We start from the raw sequence: 22,154 nt of genomic DNA, 5'->3' as shown, positions 1-22,154 counted from the left end.
CAGCCCCTGGGGACTTGTTAGAAATGCAAATTCTCAGGCCAGACCCTAGATCTAGTGAGTCAGAAAGCTATGGGTGGAACCCCACAGTCTGCATTTTTACAAGCCCTCCAGGGAGCTTGGGTGCTTTCTTGAGTTTGAGAACCACTGCTGACAAAGGAAGACCTCTAAGAATGAGGTGTCCCATGGCAGACAGCAAGAGGACGTGTCCCCTGGGACCAGAGGGCAGCTGTTCTTTATGAAAAACATACTCCAGCACAGGAGTAAATCTTCCGGCTCTCCTAGGTAAATTATAGCTAATTTTCTCTATACTTTAACCACTATGGAATGTTTTGACATTGTGGGCAACTTTTCAAGAGAATCCTAAAGTCTAGAGATTTCACTTTATTTTTAGTCTCCCTTGTGACATTTTCTCAGGGAATGGATTTTCTAACACATCATGAGTATTTTCATTGATGTATACTGAATGCTATTTGATTGTCTTAGCATTGGGAAAGAAAGAAAGAAAGAAAGAAAAGAAAGAAAAAGAAAGGAAGAAAGAAAGGAAAGAAAGAAAGAAAGAAAGAAAAGAAAGATTTGACTTTGCAGAAAGCATGTGGAAAGTTAAACGGAAATTTTTATGTGAAGTGTTGCAAGAACAGTATAGGTTTTTCTGGTCATTCTGCATGCTCTTCCTGAAACTCCTCAAAAAAAAAAGGAGTGCAGAAAGATGAGATTTAAAAAAAATAAAACCTGAACAAATTTAATATTTCCAACAAGAGAGTCAGCAATCAGCAAGACTTTTAGCGTCTGTGTTTCCATAACACTCAGAGATTTGCTGCCTACCCATTTACATTTTCACGCAGCAGGCTAGCGTGAATGGGGTGCCTCACTTTTGCTCAGACACTGAAGTATTGATTTTGCATCACAAGGGGAAAATATAAATGTAGGTCTTTCTAAGATGACCTCAACCACAACGTTAGAAAATTGCTAAGCGTTAGAAATCTCAAGTACAGTGTTGGCAGAGTCCAGAGGTTCACAATTTGTGATGCATAGTGTAAAATCCCTAGACTCTGTTTTTAATAATCAAACCGGATCAAAAAGGTGGGGTCATTTAAACCTCTATTAAAAAACCAGGACCATCAAACCTCCAGGGTCATACATTTGAAAGAATGTCAACCGTCAATAAAAGCATGAATCGTGAACATTCCCACATTTGAAAATAAAATTCCCAGCGGGTCAGTGATTGACTCTGAAAAAGATCTGGTTCCTGAATTCCAGAAGAATACTGAATCTTATAAAAAGTGCGTTTGGGACAGGGTTACCTCTTTCAACGTATGGGAAGATTCACTCCTATGTTGCAGCTAGTTCATTTCTGAGTATGTCCTTTTGTAGCAGTTACCGGCCACTCAGAGTCATTGCCATCCTGATGTGAATTGAGTTTTAGCTGGTGGTGCTGTTTTACATTAGCTTTCACTGGCTCTTGTCTTCTCTCTTCATTGCCTTGAGGGAAAGGCGTTATTTAGGCATCAAATTATTGTTTTAAAACAAAGGATGGGGTTGTTGATCAGGGGCAGTGAGAAGATTTACTTTATTACCAGAATTGGATTGTTCTGAAGCAGTTTGTCCAAAAGGAAGCCAAGTAGAAACATTCATGTTTCAATCAGGAGAAAAGTAAATATTGTTTGTGTAGGAATAAATATACTAAAGGAAAAAATAAGGCATTTTAAAATGCAGAGCAATCGTGTTTGAGTGTTTTTCCTTATGGTATTTGCCAACATGACTAATTATGTATTAGATGCTAAATCAGGTTGGATTTCCAATTTGACATCGTTCCTCCCTCCTTCTTTCTCCCCCCCGCCCCGCCGCCATCACCCCACCCCTCACATCACTTTGTCATCTGGTGTATTTACTTGGAGGATGTGGGCATGATTCAGCTCAAAAATTACTTGTTGACTTACCTACTACAGGTGAATAACTGAGCTGGGTATGAAGCTATGAAATGGAAGAAAAATGGGTCCCTTAGGGGAAACAGAAGTGCCAAACTCAAGGAGCTAACAAGTTAGTGGTAACACAGGCATGGACACACAGAGCTATAACTCAGGGCAGTGTGCTATAATAAAACTGCAGACATAGTTTTGTTGGCATCATTGCATGGTACAGGAGGGAATTCATACTTATTTTTACAGAAGAGATAGCTTTGAACTGGACCTTAAAGTATAGGCTATATTTGAAAGGTGAAGATGGAAGGAAACTCTGTTCCACATGAAGGTAAGAGAGATAGGTAACCTGGCTTAGATAGGAATGCGTATGTCATGAATGATGGTTATGGAAGAATCATTAATATATAAAAAAAAGACTAAAACAAAGACTCTAATAAAGGGGTTAAACAAACAAACAAACAAAAACTAAGCACTTGGCAGAAAGCCTCAAAGATGGAAGGCATGAATTTGAGATGGTCAATTACACCCTCCACCCCAATTTCCTCCCCATTGGAGGAGACGCAGGAAACCCCATTTCCTCCATCCCAATGACAATGGGGCTATTCTAGCTGAAAATATATTGCCTAATCTAAAGGCCAAAAAGCAGACTTGATAATAGGGGAGTGGGTTCCAGGAGCTCTGAGCTCTATCAATCTGTCAGTAAAACACCAAAGCTTCCAAAACTTTCAGGACACTGTTAATTAATCAAATAGTCACTCAGTGTATATGCTGTATATATTATTTGTCCAAAGTAGTTAAGTTCAGGTTTAACATTCTGTAAGTAAAATAGCCAGGTTCCTGAAGCAAATTTTAGAATTAAATGTACTGGATATTTTGGAATCACGTAGACCCAGCCTATATAAAAAAATCCTGGCCAGTGAGTTGGCTGGAATTCTTACTAAACAAAAGCCATAGCGCTTTGTCATGGGGTTGAGTTTAGTTTTCCTACCACATCTTTTTTTTCAAGTGAGTCACTAGAACAACATCCCGACCCCACAATATGTTACCAACAAAAGCACATCTTTATTTTTCTCTGGTTTCTCTTTGCAGCCAAGCAAGGCTTTGGCCATATTATATTCATCAGCGAGAAATCCCCAAATACCAAGCAGCATACCAGCATCTGCAGGGGCCGTGGATTTAGGACAGATTTCAAATCCTGGAAGAGAGACTCAATCTCCCCCCTCTTCTTGGGCATGCTCTAGAGCAAACAATGATTTCACTGACCCATGGCAGACTTAACACTTTGTTTCTCCGGAACAGAAAGGGATCTCCAGCCGGTCTCATTTGTTGAGCATGGCTGTGTACAGAGCACAGAGCAGGAAACTGGCCTTTGCAACGTGCAGAAATGAGTCTTTGGCTTTGGTGTACAGCCTTATTCAAATCTCTCAAAGCCGGCGTTCCTACTGAGACTTATGCTGAGTGTTTACATGTTAAGACCAGATGGAACTCTTTCCCTTTTCCAAGTCAGCACTGCTGTTCTAAGAGGTCAGTCAGCAGTGCTTACCTTCAGCAGTGGACGTTGCAATCATCAAAAAATAAGGTATGGGTATTGAACAGATGAAGACCCATTTATCAGTATCTAGCAGTCCGGGTGTCCATACACGTAGACCTTGGTGAGGGGGTGGGTGTTTTCATCGACTTCGATCCCAGACCGCAGCAACACTGTCTCCTAGTCCCCTGCACGGTGAGCTACCAAGTGGCCATCGAGGGCCAGGAAGAGATTGACAGGAATGCCAGATGCGTTTGACCCAGGATGGGGTGTGGCTTTCCACACACAGCCAGAAGCATCCCTGACAAGCCTGGAGCAGCCAGAAGGAGCAGACATGGGCTTTTGTTGTATTTAAGCCAACAGTTTTGTTCCCTTCTGACGAGCAAAATAAGAAAATCCCTGAGTCATTAGACTGAAGGAAGACAGAAATCATAATCATACTTCGAGATCTCCTGAATGGAGAACCAAATGGTCCAAAATAGCTTATGGTGGGAAAAGAGCATATTCAGCTCCACTATTGACATAGTATTGAAATATCTTTCATCTACGCTTTAAGTCAGGCTAGAATTAAAACTCAGTATCTGGAGACAACATCCAAGAACATCCTATGTTATTATTTTTTTTTTCTGGCACTATTATGCTCTGTATGCCTAAGACTTTCCTCACTGCCTAAAGAGATCTAAGATCCTCCAGAGGATATGTTTTTTCCATTTTCCTACCTTTAAAAGGAGAAATTCTTAGCCAATTGTTGACTGTTGAGGCTCCTTGGAAGTCTTTTCGGTTCATCCTCTTCTGAAATGATTAGAATATCTAGATTCTCAAGGTCCACAAAACTCAGGGTATCCTTGATGCTTTGCTTCTGATACCTTAGTCTAAAGCTCTGCTGCTCACGTGACATGTGTGCAGGTTCCTGGTTTTACCATTACTAATTGTTTAAACCTGGGCAACTTGTCGGGAGACACTTCTCCATGGTTCTCTGTGTGTCTTCACACCTTTCAGGCAGAGGCACTGACTACCTTTGTTTTAGAATTTGTTTCAAGCATGTTTGTTTAGTAAATCACCTTTGAAGAACGAGACAGTGTCTCCTTCTGGAGCAAAAGGCAGGCATGTTAGTGTCCGTTATAAAAATTCCTGTACCTCATTATACAATTCCTGTAACTCGGTCTATGTGTGTGCAGGTCTCACCGGACCCTCTTCGGGTCGTTCTCTAGGAACTGGGGTTCAGGAAATTGGCAAACGACAATGCTGATTCTCTGTGTACTGCTAGTGCTGTGAGTAATAAAGTCCTTTGTTTCTTACCCAGAAATCTCCTGTCTTCTGCAAGCTTTGATGAAACAGGCAGGCTAACTTGCTGGCTTTCAAGTACGGCAAAATAACAGACCACTGACAGTTTTTGACACTTTTAAAAACAGTATGAATCCTCAGTTTCCTCATCTGTAAAACAGACTTTAAAAATAGTACTGACCTATTTGTAGTGAGGACGATAAGCCCTATGCTAGTCATATACTAAGCCCTCAAGAAATATTTGCTATCACTGTTATTAAAGTGATACATTCACCCTTTACCTTAAATGAATAAATTATTATGTGTAGTTCTTATTTTGAAAGGAAAAACTTATGTTCAAAGATTCTGTTAAGAAGCGTATAACTGCAAGATATCCTTCCTCAAGTATAGTTACTTTTAGAGCCAATTTCTTTCATCTGTGAGATTCACACTTTCTCTTCTCAGTTTTTTTGCAGAACAATTTTATATAAAATCTTGGATGGATCTAATGTAGAAGCTTACATTCAAAAACAAAAACATTTCTTTTATTTGTTTCCATGGAAAGAAATGAGAAAAAGGAGATTTGTAGAATAACTTTCTTAGCTTAGTTGGGCTTACGATTAAAAATTTAACTTCTAGGGGCTTCCCTGGTGGCGCAGTGGTTGAGAGTCCACCTGCCGATGCAGGGGATGCGGGTTCATGCCCCGGTCCGGGAAGATCCCACATGCCGCAGAGCAGCTGGGCCCATGAGCCATAGCCGCTGAGCCTGCGCGTCCGGAGCCTGTGCTCCGCAACGGGAGAGGCCACAACGGTGAGAGGCCCGCGTACCACACACACACATACACACACACACACAAATTTATTTTCTAAAACATCTTGTCTTTATTCCTCAAGAGAACTGGCTGAAGGCACAATGGAGAAGCTGCTTTCAGCTGAACATATCAGGGTGACCACGTGAGAGCCCACGTCTAATGTGTGAGAGCCTACGTCTAATGTGTAGCTTTATTGCTGCCCTTGATATAAGAAGATGGGAGAGAGATACATTGTAGGTATAATTGTGTTACTCTTTCTCTTAAGATGCCTCCTTGGATTCCTTTTACTTACAGGGAAAAGTCACAGTTGTTTGGCCAGGTTTTTCAGGCCCTTCCAATCTGTCCAGCGTCACCTTCAGCACATCTACTTTAACTCTTTTACTTCTTCATAGGTCCCTGGGCCTTTTATGCTATTCACCCCTGCTGTACATTTTAGATCTATGTCTTTCTCTTCTTTCTACCCAACACAATCCCATTCATCTTTTTTTTTTTTTAATAACCTTGACATATACTTTTTTTTTCAATTTATTTTTAATTTTTGGCTGTATTGGGTCTCCGTTGCTGTGCACAGGCTTTCTCTAGTTGTGTCGAGCGGGGGCTACTCTTCATTGCGGTGCATGGGCTTCTCATTGCGGTGGCTTCTCTTGTTGCAGAGCACGGGCTCTAGTGTGCGGGCTTCAGTAGTTGTGGCGCACGGGCTTAGTTGCTTCGTGACATGTGGGATCTTCCCGGACCAGGGCTCGAACGCATGTCCCACGCATTGGCAGGCGGATTCTTAACTACTGCGCCACCAGGGAAGTCCCTCCCATTCATCTCTTGAGGGTCAGTTCAAGTTTCTCTTTCTCTGGGAGCCTTCTTTGCTTCTTCTAAGTAGAATTGGCTGATCCTTTCTTTGTCTGACTCACATTCTTAGTTAATATCACTATTCTCACCCTTAAAGAATTGCTCTGTATTTATTTGGCTATGGTCTATTTCACCTAACTCATTGCTAGTGTTGCTTGAGGGTAGAGATTGTCTTAATCACTTTTTATATCTTCTTTGATATGCACAGTGCCTGGCACATGGTAGATTTTTTTCTTATCGATGGGGCATAGCATGGGACTGGTCAGCTTTTTTGAGATTTAAGCCATAGGATTTGTTTCATTGGCACCTGGTTAAACCTCGGTGCTTCTTAATACCAGTTGCTCATTGGAACACATGGAGAGCTTTGGAAAAATTTCCAGTGTGTGAGCTCAGGGACATTGACTGCACCTAATCTCATGGATTTGGATTTAGTTTAAGTGGAGTCCAGGGGTTGTTAGTAATACCAGTAAGTGCTTACATAGCTCTTACTATATAAGGCACTATTTCAGGCACTGTTTACTTACATTAATTTATAAGCATTTTTTTTTTGAAAGCCAATGTTGAGAACCACTCCAGTCTGGCTAAATGACAAGCAAATATAATTACTGAGGTTGAAGTAATATAATGACAGTAAAATAATGACACATAATGATACAACTAAGCTGGATTCTTTTAGCAGAGCCTATTTATTTGTTTGTTTGTTTTAGTTTTTAATTAAATAGGGGAGTAAAAAAGCAATCCCAATGTGTGCAACTGTGATGAGTTGTGGTTAGACCAGAAAAGATTTTCAGTGACTGCAGGAAGAATTCAGATCGCAGAAAGAGATGTTAAACATTAAGAATCACTTTTCTAGTTGAAGGTCCAACTCTCATGAGACAGCATTTTATTAACCAATTTCCCATAAAAGTTTGTCTTTGCTCACTGGAGCTTTTCACTTTCAAAATGGAAGGGCTAATTTGACTGGACATCTTTGCAGCTATTTAAAGGAAGTGTAACATCTGGAAAAAAAGAGACTGTAATGATGAAAGTAAAGTGATATTATAAGAGATTGGACTGAAAATGGTCTTAGGTTAAAATAGTAAGTGTAGAACAGTAAAAGGGGGATTTTATGTACCATATTTAATTATGAAAAGACTTTTTTTCATATAAAACATATTATAAAAATCGTTTGCTTTTGCATTAAAACACATTTTTCTAGCTTTCTTAAGGAACATGATTAGTATGGTTTGGGCCACCCTCAGTACTGCACCTAGCTTCCTTACTAAGCTTTTTGGTGCTTTTCTCTTTCCTCCCATCCATCCTTCATGCCTGCCAGTTATCTGTCATCACCTACCCAGGCGGTGCATGGAGGGTTAATCTCAGTGAGGCAAGGCACATGTGGTCCTGGGCCTGTAATAAACCTGCCCACTTGGGTGGTACCGGGAGTGGGGAGAAGAGTGTCACAAAATTCAGTGTCTACAGAGCAAGGCAACAGGGAGTCATTTGATGGCAGCCATTGGGTATCAGTGGAAGCTGGAAAAACATGACCACATGGAAGCCCAATCAAACGAGACTGGAAGATGGACCCAGACAGTAGAAGAGAAGTCACGTCTGCCAGGCCATAGCCATAGGAAGTTAGATTTTACTTCCTGTGGTAAGCGAGTGTCGTTTCAGGGATCAGTCTCCACCCCATATGTCCTGAGGTCAATAGGGCTATAAATAAAGTGAATAAACCAGGGCCTAATTACTAGAGTTGAGAATAAGGTGGATGTGGTCTTAAAATAAGACAAACTGTTTTTAACCCTTAGGCACAAACTGAGAGGCAAGTAGGTCAGAAAAGTGACTTGATCCTAGGTCTCAGAATCAAACCAGAGTTCCTTCAGGGACCAGGTTTTACCTATAGGTGATGATGGTCAGGTAGTTTAGATGTAGGTAGAAGATGGATGCAGTGTTTGAGGTACAGACAAAGTCCATCTTCTTAACACCTAACTCTGGTCTTTCTGATCCATTTTCTTCAGTTTCCTATAGGTTACAGAATAAACCAGTCTCATTAATCTGACATGTAGGCTTTCTGTAATCTGGTTTCAACTATTTTATTTATTTTTTCACTTTTCCTTATCATATCTTCTTCCCCCAGCTCCTATACCTACTTGCTTTGCATAGAGCCCACAATTCTATAATCCAGACTAGTTAAATAGGTTCTTTGTCTGAACACACCATATACTTTACTGGCTTGATGCTTTTCTCAAAATTTTCTCCTACCCATTATGTAGAAACCATTCCTAAATACCAAATGTTGGCAGTAATTTATTTTTTCTCTTTTTATTTCCCCACCTCTACCACTGACATGCCTTTTCAAGTGAAGTCTTACGTTGGCGTGATTCATCTTAATGTTTCTCATGAAGCCCAGTATAGTGGGAAAGACAAAAACAGAGGTTTCTAAAGACCCAACTTACTGACCGTATTTTTGACATTACGTATATTTTAAAAATCACGTTGGATCACGCTGCCGGCGTGCAAGATGGCGGTGAAGAAAGACAAGAAGCCTAAGAAGTCAACTTGGAAGTTTAATTTGGACCTTACTCATCCAGTAGAAGATGGAATTTTTGGTTCTGGAAATTTTGAACAGTTTCTATGGGAGAAAGTTAAAGTGAATGGAAAAACCGGAAATCTTGGGAATGTCGTTCACATTGAATGCTTCAAGAATAAAATCACAGTTGTTTCTGAGAAACAGTTCTCTAAAAGGTATTTGAAACACCTTCCCAAGAAATACCTTCAAAAGAGCAATCTTCGTTACTGGCTTCGTGTGGTCACATCCAACAAGGAGACTGACGAACTTCGTTACTTGCAGATTAGTCAAGATGAAGATGGATCCGACTCTGAGGACTAGATGAAGCCATCCCTTTCAGGGCTTTGCTTGCTAACAAAACAAATAAAGTATACAAGAAAACATCTTGAAATGGACCTTTAGTTTATCAGTGAATAAAAAACATGACTCTGTCTGTTAAGCATTCATCTCTTTGATTTAAGTGTATGCTATTTATATGGTGCTGGCTTTCCTTTAATACTTAAAAAAAATTTTATTGGGGTGTGGTTGATTTACAATGTTGTGTTTTGGGTGTACAGCAAAGTGAATCAGTTACACACATGCACTCCTTTTCTTTTTTAAGATTCTTTTCCCATATAGGCCATTACGGAGTATTGAGTAGACTTCCCTGTGCTATGCGGAAGGTTCTTATTGGTTATCTGTTTTATGTATGGTAGTGGGTACATGTCAGTCCCATCTCCCAGTTTATCCCCCCGCCCTTATCCCCTGCTAACCATAAGTTTGTTTTCTACATCTGTTACTCTACTTCTGTTTTGTAAATAAGTTCATTTGTACTCCCCTGTTGTTGTTGTTTTTAGTACTTTCTGTAAGCGGTATTTAAATAGCCTATAGCTAGTGGAATTTCTTCCAGGATTTCTGAAGTGTACTACTTTTACAAATGTCCTTGAGTTAAAGTATATGGTGAAAAAATGAAGCACAATTTTGGGTATAACTTTATATAATAAAATATTTAAATTCTAAAAAAATCACATTAATTTACATGTTTTGAGTTTTTGTAGACTTTATTGGATTTGAAGAAAACTCCTTACTCTTCTTGAGCAAACTCTGATGTCTTATCAGTAGACTTAAAAACAATTTGGAAAATTCAGATTTTAAGAATTTTAAAATGTAGTTGCCTAGCATATGTATGTATATTGTGAAGTTGACCCTTGAACAACCTAGGTTTGAACAGCGCCGGTTCATGTACACGTGGGTATTTTTCAGTAGTAAATACTACAGCACTACATGATCTTTGATTGGTTGAATCCGTGCATGTGGAACTACAGATATGGAGGAACCGTGTAGTTGGAAGGCTGACTATATGTTATACGTGGATTTTCAACTGCACAGAGAGTTGGCGCCCCTAACCTCCACGATGTTCATGAGTCAGATGTATCTTTATTCTGTTATATAATACAAAGACTTCTGTGTATGGTTGGATTTTCATGATATTCAGAAAGGCAAAACCGTGATAAAATCATTTTTGTGAACTTAGGAGAAAAATGATTTACTTGGATTAAAAAGTTCAACCATAGGTCTACTCATTACCTGGAACCATTAATTTAGAGTAATAGCAATTCCTGAATAATTGCCTATGAATGAGAAGGGGTTGCTCAGTATTTAAAACTTATTCTCAGTTTCATACGGATCAGTGGCTCTCAACAAGGAATGATTTTGACTTGCCTCTGAGGGGTATCTGACAATATCTGGAGACGTTCTGGGTTTTCACAAATGGAAGCAGTGCTACTGGCATCTAGTGGGTAGAGGCCAGAGGTACTGCTAAATGTCCTGCAATGCACAGGCTACTCCCCCACAGCAAAGACCTATCTGGTCCAAAATGTCCTTGGTGCTGAGGCTGAGAAACTGGATATAGACCAAGGCTAATGTTTGGTCTGTTGAAATTGACTTTATATATATATATATATATATATATATATATGTATGTATATATAATATTTAAAAATACAATATACAAATCTATACAATATATATGATGTAATATACATAAATTTATATATATAACATATATATACAATATAATATATATATTTTTCAATGAAAGTATCAGCCATAGAGATATATTAGTTTCAGAAAGTAAACTAAAGTTAATCAAAGTAGAAATTACATAAAGTATGATTAAGACCTTTCAGAGATTGTGGATTCTTATTACACTGAAATGTGCTTGTTTGAGTTTTGCTTAAATAAGTGAGCCCAATCCTCTGTCTAAGACATAATTTAATAATCCCCAGGCTTTTGTGGTGGTCATATAAATTGTTTTGGTCTGTGTTCACATGGGGTTAAACTACATGTTTCCATGGTCTCTCTGAATTTCAGGTTTTGCTTGATGGAGGAATATGGTAAATGGGAAGATGGAGGTAAGGTGATTAGTCTGCTAATCAGCTGTAATGTTGGAACTTTTCTTCCCTTTTAAAGCTTTGCATTGCTTGGACTTTTAAGACTTTCTGTCAAACTATTTATAACCCGAACGAATTACAGAAAAACTCTGCAAGGTGAGGTCATTGTGCACTTCAAGGCCAGGGCAGAAGACTCTACTCCGCCATTTGTTTTCACTGTTTGGTTTGGCCTCTTCCATTAAACCAGATGGATAAGCAGGGCACATATGGCATGTGAAGTGGCTGGGCCTCCTGGCAGGCCTGAGCTGTAGACTCTGAGGCCTGTTGCTGTGCATTCATGTTTGAGTTCAAAATTCTCCTACTCATTTGTGCAGGGCAGAGGCCAGGCCCATCTGAGTTTAGCAGGAAGCATGCACTCTGAAATCCAAAATGTTCATCTAGAAGGAAAACACCTTCAGTTGCAAAGGTCTTCTCATCTGTGATCTGCTTTTCTTTTCCTTGGTGTCACTGGGCTCCCAATTCCTGACTCAGGCTGGTGGGAAATTCCCATTTTGAATCCAATTTGGGTTGAATTTCCTTCTGCCTGGCCTTGTGGATGCTCCTGGAGGTAGAGAAACTGCTCTGTGGACCTGTAAAGATCGGGAAGGCCAAGGCCATCTCTAGTGTTGACAGTCGTAGCTCTGGGCCTGGTGGCAGGGTTAGCCTGGGATCATGGTCAGGTGATTAGTAGACACACTGGTCCCATCGAGGGGTGAACCTCCTCAGCGAGATGGAGTGGATCAGGCTGCTACCATAATTTGTTCACTTTTGCTTCTGTTGTAGTTCGTGGTCACGGTAACTTTCACATTTTACACAGTGGTCCTCTATTTTGGAGGCTGTAGTGGTTTTATGAGCTCATAAATGGTGATAAGCATAGATTTTGGAATCAGAAAGTGTCCATCACATGTTAGCTGATAAACCTGCAAGTTACTTAACCCCACTGAGTCTCAATTTCCTCATCTAAAAATGGATAGAATAGTGCCTCCATAACTAGATCAGATCAGATATTGTATTGTGGTGTGGTAAGAGTATGTCTTCCAGAGCCAGACTGCTTGGGATTGACCCTGGCTCTGCCGTTTGCTAGCTGGTTGGTCTTGAACACAATGCTTTATCTTTCTGTGCTCTATGGAGATAATAATAGGATCCGCTTAGAGGGTTGTTGTCAGGGTTAAGAGGCTGAATCGCTTTGCTGTACGCCTGAAACTAATACAACATTGTAAATCAACTGTGCTCCAATAAAATTAAATAAAATGAGAGAGAGAGACTATATTGTTGGGCATCTTGAAGTACTTAATGACCATTTGTTAAATGATTATTTTGAGGGTGAAAATACTTGTGAGAAATCTTTTTATGAGTATGTGTTTATTCCATACATGCATAGCATTTATAAATGTACTCCATAAAAACTCTTTTGAAAGCCCTAAAATGTTGCATGATCTGGGTGATTTCTCAGTTTTCCACTGTATTGAGAAGTTATTTCAGATACATAAATGGCTACTTATAAAGCTAGACCATTGCGTTTGGTATTGTTCTTCGAATTGAGTAAAGTTTGAGAAAAGTGTGCACACACACTTGCCTACATGCTTTATGATGGGTGTAGGTGGAAATTGGGTCTAATGAAATCAAGCAGTTGAAGGAAACCTGTCACTTTCAAGACTGTCAGAAACCCGGGGTTCCAGATACCTTTGGGAACCGAAGATCTCTTTGCCACGTGACTCCAAACGATCTGCTCTACAGTTGGTAAGTTACACTGGAATTAATGAATTAATTAAATTGCAATATAGTTGACGTACAATATTATGCTGATTTCAGGAGCACTACGTTGTAATTTGACATTAGCATACATTATGAAATAATCACAACAGCAGCCATCTGTTTCCAATTATTACAATATTATTGACCATATTCCTTAAACTGTGTATTACATCCCTATAGCTTATTTATTATATAATTAGAGATTTGAACCTCTTAATCCCCTTCGCCTACTTTGCCCTTAACCCCACACCACTTCCCTCCGGCAACCATCTGGTAGGCAGGACTGGTCCCTATACTGGTTGGCTGCAAAGCCTGGCTTTGTTAGGTGTCTGTGGGCCCACTGGAGGGCAGGGCCAGGTCCCAGTGCAGCTGTCTGCAAAGCCTGGAGGGCCTCAGGTTTGGAGATGACCCAATGGTAGGTGGGGCTGGGTATTTGCCTGGCCGTCTGAGCAGCCTTGAGGGTGTAGGGCCGGTGCTGGCCCTCTGATGGATGGGGCCGGGTGGCCACATAGCTGTCTAAATGACCTCGGGGGCTCAGGGCTGGTGCTGGCTTGCTGGTGGACAGGGAAGACCCTGGCACTAATAGGCTGGAGAGAGGATTCCAGAATGACACTTGCCAGTAAGTTGTTACTGTGGTAGAATGAGATCCCCCAAATGGCTGCTGCCAGGGTCTCCATCCTCACGGGGAATCCCACTTTCCTCCCGCCTCTCCATGAGGCTCTCCATGATTAGCAAGTGGGTCCGACCCAGGCCCCTTTCAAACTACTGCCTCTGCATTGGGACTTGGAGCTGGTGAGCTTATGCACATACCCTGTAAGAGTTGGAGTCTGTTTCCCAAAGCCCTCCGGTTCTCCTGAACTAAGCCCTGCTGGGTTTTGATATAGGACTCCTGCTCTGGGGACCCCAGTTTGGGTTTTTTACCTGTCACTCACTGGGGAGGATATCTATGATTATGATATTCCTCCCACTTGTGGGTCACCGATACAGGGGTGTGGGTCCTGAGCTACACCGTGTCTCCACCCCTCCTACCTATCTCGTTGTGTTTCCTTCTTTATGTCTTTAGCTGTGGAAAAGCTTTTCCGCTAGTCCTCACGTTATTCTCATACATAGTTGCTCTGTGAGGAGTTGTGATTTTGGCGTGCTCAAGGGAAGAGGTGAGTTCTGGGACTTCCTACTCTGCCCTCCTGCCCCTGGATCTGCACCAGGTTACACCTGTATTTTCTCCTTCACTGCCATGTGCTTGTCCACTCCCAGAGGAACCCCCATGCATCATCCCTCCCAAACCTCCAGCTCCTCTGGAACCAGCTGTTCATTTCACCTCTTTTCTTCTATACTACTCTGGCTAGGACATCAAGCTCATGTACATCATGCATGTTTTAAAAAGACTTAAAAGGAAGACCGGTTTGCTCTTATACTGCACTCAGTTCCAACAAGTTTAGGTCTTCAATACACTGCAGATACACTTTCTGGTGGATATTATTTTTTTTTTTCATTTTTGAATTTTATTTTATTTATTTTTTTATCAGCAGGTTCTTATTAGTCATCAATTTTATACACATCAGTGTATACATGTCAATCCCAGTCACCCAATTCATCACACCACCACCCCCACCCCCCCGCCGCTTTCCCTGCTTGGTGTCCGTACATTTGTTCTCTACATCTGTGTCTCAATTTCTGCCCTGCAAACCAGTTCATCTGTACCATTTTTCTAGGTTCCACATATATGCGTTAATATACGAAATTTGTTTTTCTCTTTCTGACTTACTTCACTCTGTATGACAGTCTCTAGTTCCATCCACGTCTCAACAAATGACCCCATTTCGTTCCTTTTTATGGCTGAGTAATATTCCATTGTATATATGTACCATGTCTTCTTTATCTATTCGTCTGTCGATGGGCATTTAGGTTGCTTCCATTACCTGGCTATTGTAAATAGTGCTGCAATGAATATTGGGGTGCATGTGTCTTTTTGAATTAGGGTTTTCTCTGGGTATATGCCCAGTAGTGGGATTGCTGGATCATATGGTAATTCTATTTGTAGTCTTTTAAGGAACCTCCATACTGTTCTCCATAGTGGCTGTATCAATTTACATTCCCACCAATAGTGCAAGAGGGTTCCCTTTTCTCCACACCCTCTCCAGCATTTGTTGTTTCTAGATTTTTTGCTGATGCCCATTCTAACTGGTGTGAGGTGATACCTCATTATAGTTTTGATTTGCATTTCTCTAATAATTAGTGATGTTGAGCAGCTTTTCATGTGCTTCATGACCATCTGTATGTCTTCTTTGGAGAAATGTCTATTTAAGTCTTCTGCCCATTTTTAGATTGGGTTGTTTCTTGTTTTAATATTGAGCTGCATGAGCTGTTTATATATTTTGGAGATTAATCCTTTGTCCGTTGATTCGTTTGCAAATATTTTCTCCCATTCTGAGGGTTGTCTTTTCGTCTTGTTTATGGTTTCCTTTGCTGTGCAAAAGCTTTGAAGTTTCATTAGGTCCCATTTGTTTATTTTTGTTTTTATTTCCATTACTCTATGCGGTGGGTCAAAAAAGATCATGCTGTGATTTATGTCAAAGAGTGTTCTTCCTGTGTTTTCCTCTAAGAGTTTTATAGTACCTGGTCTTACATTTAGGTCTCTAATCCTTTTTAGTTTATTTTTGTGTATGGTGTTAGGGAGTGTTCTAATTTCATTCTTTTACATGTAGTTGTCCTGTTTTCCCAGCACCACTTTTTGAAGAGACTGTCTTTTCTCCATTGTATATACTTGCCTCCTTTGTCATAGATTAGCTGACGATAGGTGCATGGGTTTATCTCTGAGCTTTCTATCTTGTTCCATTGATCTATGTTTCTGTTTTTGTGCTAGTACCATATTGTCTTGATTACTATAGCTTTGTAGTGTAGTCTGAAGTCAGGGAGTCTGATTCCTCCAGCTCTGTTTTTTTCCCTCAAGACTGCCTTGGCTATTCGGAGTCTTAATGTGTCTCCATACAAATTTTAAGTTTTTTTGTTCTAGTTCCATAAAAAATGCCATTGGTAATTTGATAGGGATTGCATTGAATCTGTAGATTGCTTTGGGTAGTATAGACATTTTCACAATACTGATTCTTCCAATCCAAGAACATGGTATATCTCTCTATCCGTTGGTATCATCTTTAATTTCTTTCATCAGTGTCTTATAGTTTTCTGCATACAGGTCTTTTGTCTCCCTAGGTAGGTTTATTCCTAGGTATTTTATTCCTTTTGTTGCAATGGTAAATGGAAGTGTTTCCTTAACTCCTCTTTCAGATTTTACATCATTAGTGTATAGGAGTGCAAGAGGTTTCTGTGCATTAATTTTTTATCCTGCAGCTTTACCAAATTCATTGATTAGCTGTAGTAGTTTTCTGGTGGCATCTTTAGGATTCTCTATGTATAGTATCATGTCATCTGCAAACAGTGACAGTTTTACTTCTTCTGTTCCATTTTGGGCTCCTTTTATTTCTTTTTCTTCTCTGATTGCAATGGCTAGGACTTCCAAAACTATGTTGAATAATAGTGGTGAGAGTGGACATCCTTGTCTTGTCCCTGATCTTAGAGGAAATGCTTTCAGTTTTTCACCATTGAGAATGATGCTTGCTGTGGGTTTGTTGTATATGGCCTTTATTATGTGGAGGTAGGTTCCCTCTATGCCCAATTTATAGAGAGTTTTTATCATAAATTGGTGTTGAATTTTGTCAAAAGATTTTTCTGCATCTATTGAGATGATCGTATGGTTTTTCTCTTCAATTTGTTAATATGGTTTATCACATTGATTGATTTGCTTATATTGAAGAATCCTTGCATCCCTGTGATAAATCCCACTTGATCATGATGTATGATCCTTTTAATATGTTGTTGGATTCTGTTTGCTAGTGGTTTGTTGAGGATTTTTGCATCTATATTCATCAGTGTTATTGGTCTGTAAATTTCTTTTTTGTAGTATCTTTGTCTGGTTTTGGTATCAGGGTGATGGTGGCCTCATAGAATGAGTTTGGGAGTGTTCCTTCCTCTGCAATTTTTGGAAGAGTTTGAGAAGGGTGGGTGTTAGCTCTTCTCTAAATGTTTGGTAGAATTCACCTGTGAAGCCATCTGGTCCTGAGCATTTGTTTGTTGGAAGATTTTTAATCACAGTTTCAATTTCATTACTTTTGATTGGTCTGTTCATATCTTCTATTTCTTCCTGGTTCAGTCTTGGAAGGTTATACCTTTCTAAAAATTTGTCCATTTCTTCCAGGTTGTCCATTTTATTGGCATAGAGTTGCTTGTAGTAGTCTCTTAGGATGCTTTGTATTTCTGTGGTGTCTATTGTAACTTCTCCTTATTCATTTCTAATTTTACTGATTTGAGTCCTCTCCCTCTTTTTCTTGATGAGTCTGGCTAATGGTTTATCAATCTTGTTTATCTCTCAAAGAACCAGCTTTTAGTTTTATTGATCTTTACTATTGTTTTCTTTGTTTCTATTTCATTTATTGCTGGTCTGACCTTTATGATTTCTTTCCTTCTGCTAACTTTGGGTTTTGTTTCTTCTTCTTTAGTTCCTTTAGGTGTAACGTTAGATTGTTTATTTGAGATTTTTCTTGTTTCTTGAGGTAAGCTTGTATAGCTATAAACTTCCCTCTTAGAACTGCTTTTGCTGCATCCCATAGGTTTTGGATCATTGTGTTTTCATTGTCATTTGTCTCTAGGTATTTTTTTATTTCCTCTTTGATTTCTTCAGCGATCTCTTGGTTATTTAATAATGTATCATTTAGCCTCCATGTGTTTGTGTTTTTAATGGTTTTTTCCCTGTAATTCATTTCTAATCTCATAAAAGAAAAGATGCTTGATATGATTTCAATTTTCTTAAATTTATTGAGGCTTGATTTGTGACCAAGATGTGGTCTCTTCTGGAGAATATTCCATGCGCACTTGAGAAGAAAGTGTAATCCGCTGTTTTGGGTTGGAATGTCCCATAAGTATCAATTAAATCTGTCTGGTCTGTTGTGTCATTTAAAGCTTCTGTTTCCTTATTAAATTTGTTTGGATGATCTGACCATTGGTGTAAGTGAGGAGTTATAAAGTCCCCCACTATTATTGTGTTACTGTCAATTTCCTCTTTTATAGCTGTTAGCATTTGCCTTATGTGTTGAGGTGCTCCTATGTTGGGTGCATATATATTTATAATTATTATATCTTCTTCTTGGATTGATCCCTTGATCATTATGTAGTGTCCTTCCTTGTCTCTTGTAACATTCTTTATTTTAAAGTCTATTTTATCTTATATGAGTATTGCTACTCCAGCTTTCTTTTGATTTCCATTTGCATGGAATATCTTTTTCCATTCCCTCACTTTCAGTCTGAATGTGTCCCTAGGTCTGAAGTGGGTCTCTTGTAGACAGCATATATATGGGTCTTGCTTTTGTATCCATTCAGCAAGCCTATGTCTTTTGGTTGGAGCATTTAATCCATTGACATTTAAGGTAATTTTCGATATGTGTGTTCCCATGACCATTTTCTTAATTGTTTTCGGTTTCTTTTTGTAGGTCCTTATCTTCTCTTGTGTTTCCCACTTAGAGAAATTCCTTTAGCATTTGTTGTAGAGCTGGTTTGGTGGTGCTGAATTCTTAGCTTTTGCTTGTCTGTAAAGCTTTTGGTTTCTCCATCGAATCTGAATGAGATCCTTGCCTGGTAGAGTAATCTTGGTTGTAGGTTCTTCCCTTTCATCACTTTAAGTATATCATGCCACTCCCTTCTGGCTTGTAGAGTTTCTGCTGAGAAATCAGCTGTTAACCTTATGGGAGTTCCCTTGTATGTTGTCATTTTTCCCTTGCTGCTTTCAATAATTTTTCTTTGTGACTTTTCTATGTGACTCTCTGTGCTTCCAGGACTTGGATGGCTATTTTCTTTCCCATGTTAGGGAAGTTTTCAACTATAATCTCTTCAAATATTTTCTCTGGTCCTTTCTCTGTCTCTTCTCCTTCTGGGACCCCTATAATGTGAATGTTGTGTTTAATGTTGTCCCAGAGGTCTCTTAGGCTATCTTCATTTCTTTTCATTCTTTTTTCTTTATTCTGTTCCACAGCAGTGAATTCCACCATTCTGTCTTCCAGGTCAGTTATCTGTTCTTCTGCCCCAGTTATTCTGCTATTGATTCCTTCTAGTGTAGTTTTCATTTCAGTTATTTTATTGTTCATCTCTGTTTGTTTGTTCTTTAATTTTTCTAGGTCTTTGTTAAACATTTCTTGCATCTTCTCGATCTTTGCCTCCATTCTTTTTCTGAGGTCCTGGATCATCTTCACTATCATTATTCTGAATTCTTTTTCTGGAAGGTTGCCTATCTCCACTTCATTTATTTGTTTTTCTTGGGTTTGATCTTGCTCCTTCATCTGGCACATAGTCCTCTACCTTTTCATTTTGTCTACCTTTCTGTGAATGTGTTTTTTGTTCCATAGGCTACAGGACTGTAGCTCTTCTTGCTTCTGCTGTCTGCCATCTGGTGGATGAGGCTCTCTAAGAGGCTTGTGCAAGTTTCCTGATGAGAGGGACTGGTGGTGGGTAGAGCTGACTGTTGCTCTGGTGGGCAGAGCTCAGTAAAACTTTAATCCACTTGACTGCTGATGGGTGGGGCTGGGTTCCCTCCCTGTTGGTTGTTTGGCCTGAGGCGACCCAACACTGGAGACTACCTGGGCTCTTTGGTGGGGCCAGTGGCGGACTCTGGGAGGGCTCATGCCATGGAGTGCTTCCCATAACTTCTGCTGCCAGTGTCCTTGTCCCCACGGCGAGCCACAGCCACCCCCGCCTCTGCAGGAGACCCTCCAACACTAGCAGGTAAGTCTGGTTCAGTCTCCCCTTGGGTCACTGCTCCTTCCCCTGGGTCCTGATGCACAAACTACTTTGTGTGTGCCCTTCAAGAGTGGAGTCTCTGTTTCCCCCAGTCCTGTTGAAGTCCTGCAATCAAATCTTGCTAGGCTTCAAAGTCTGATTCTTTAGGAATTCCTCCTCCCATTGCTGGACCCCCAGGTTGAGAAACCTGACATGGGGCTCAGAACCTTCACTCCAGTGGATGGACTTGTGTGGTGTAAGTGTTCTCCAGTCTGTGAGTCACCCACCCAGCAGTTACCGGATTTGATTTTACTGTGATTCCACCCCTCCTACCGTCTCATTGTGGCTTCTCCTTTGTCTTTGGATGTGGGGTATCTTTTTTGGTGAATTCCAGTGCCTTCCTGTTGATGATTGTCCAGCAGCTAGTTGTGATTCTGGTGTTCTCATAAGAGGGAGTGAGAGCACATCCTTCTGCTCTGCCATCTTGGTTCCTCTGATGGATATTCTAATAGATTATACGAAAGGAGCATTGCTCACTTTTGTGCACGAATTTCATGTAATCTGTTTGAAAAGAACAAAGAAATGCAAAATGGATTATGAAAAACAATATATTTCACGTCTTATGTTAGCAAAGTTTTATTTTCAGATAAAAAGAACCACATGTTGGATTGATAAAAATAATTTACCAACAGATAATATATGTATGATGGCTTAATATCCCTTCCTGAATATAATTAGGTTTTAGGTCATAAAAAGATGCTAAAACAAACTGTAAACGTTTCAAAGATTCTTTGTATGAAAATAAATTTCAGGATTGTGTAACTCAAAATGATTTCATTTAAAGTTTAGCTTGCATGTGGTATGCTTGCTAAAGGGGAAGGGGATACATAGGGGTTTGGGATTAAAATATACACGCTACCATGTATAAAATAGATAACCAACAAGGACCTACTGTATAGCACAGGGAACTATACTCAATATCTTGTAATAACCTATAATGGGAGAGAGTATAAAAAAAGAATATATATTTTTATATCTATATATAACTGAATCACTTTGCTCTGTACCTGAAACTAATAGAACATTGTAAATCAACTATATTTCAGTAAAATTTTTTAAAAAAGAGAAAAAAAGGTTCATTTGGCATATGTTGCTTTCAGTAAGCTAAAGTAAAAAGGGTTTGATACCACAGATGTTTTATAATTGGTTTATCCAAATAAATCCCTAGAACGGTTTGCCTTATTCATATAGTACAGAACTGAAATGATTTAGCTTTTAACTTTGCAGATGTTTGGAAAGATTTTCAAAGAAATGGTGGCATCGCAATGAAATTAGGGCACGGTGAGGAAAGATCTTCAGAACTTCAAGACTTCCTTCAAAATAGAAAAGCACATTTAAAATTGCTCAGGTTTTCCAGTTCATTTGGCCTGGGCAGCTTCCTGCATGTCTTGTCATAACTACCATGTTAAATTTAGTTGTATGTTCAGAAAACGGAGAAAAATGTTCACCACTGGCAGGTGAAAACAGGAAATAAAAATATTGACTCGGGATGTTCCCAGGACAATTAAACAGCTAATGAAAGGATTGTAGTTCCTAAGGCCACTGTGCATAGGAATGTGGGCATAGGTACCTAATTTGGTATCCAGTTGATTCCAGTTCATGATGCGTATAATTTCTGGCTATGTGAGCAACATTGCAAAATAGTCTGTATTACGGTAAAATAAAAAAAGTGCCTCCTAAAGGACTTATATTTTTAGAATAACAGCAGAATCTTCTCTTCTTTTGGAAGCACCTGGAATTTTTGGAAATGCCCAGTCTTTCATTTTTATTCCAGGTCCAAACAAAATGAGTACACACCTTATCACCAAAGGCATTGTTTACCTGGAGGACCAAGCTGCTTTGGATCTAATATGACCTCAAACTGGAATAGTTAGATGTGATGGTTACGCTCTCAGAAATTAATATATCATTTGTTCAGGTTCTGAATAGAACACCATGAGAAATTATTTGGAAGGGATTTCTTTAAGAGAAAGCTATTCATCTAGGAATCTTTTATGGAGGACATCCCATGTCTGAGGCACTATGAAAAGAGAGAAAAATAGTGTTTACATTTTTATGTAGGAAAGTTAAATTTGGTGGAATTTACTGAAGAGCTGATGACTTTGAAAAATTTATTTTATTGAAGTCTAGTTGATTTACAGTGTTGTGTTAATTTCTGCTAGAGGTGATGACTTCCTTTCATAAATATATAACGGC

General features: G+C 39.6%; 1 protein-coding gene across 1 annotated transcript; it reads left to right on the top strand.

Moving 5' to 3' along the window:
• Positions 1-8,859: 8,859 nt before the first annotated feature.
• On the top strand, positions 8,860-9,234 carry LOC309971960 (ribosomal protein eL22-like 1; the record flags this gene model as incomplete). Its single annotated transcript, XM_082855394.1, has 1 exon — positions 8,860-9,234. The coding sequence occupies exon 1, from the start codon at positions 8,866-8,868 to the stop codon at positions 9,232-9,234; it is 369 nt and encodes a 122-aa protein (XP_082711520.1). The 5' UTR covers positions 8,860-8,865.
• Positions 9,235-22,154: the final 12,920 nt, after the last annotated feature.

The sequence above is a fragment of the Leucopleurus acutus genome (genome assembly GCF_964270905.1).
Source record: "Leucopleurus acutus genome assembly, chromosome: 15".
NCBI lineage: Eukaryota > Metazoa > Chordata > Mammalia > Artiodactyla > Delphinidae > Leucopleurus > Leucopleurus acutus.
The sequence above is the reverse complement of the archived record's forward strand: the minus strand, read 5'-3'. Positions and strand labels throughout refer to the sequence as shown.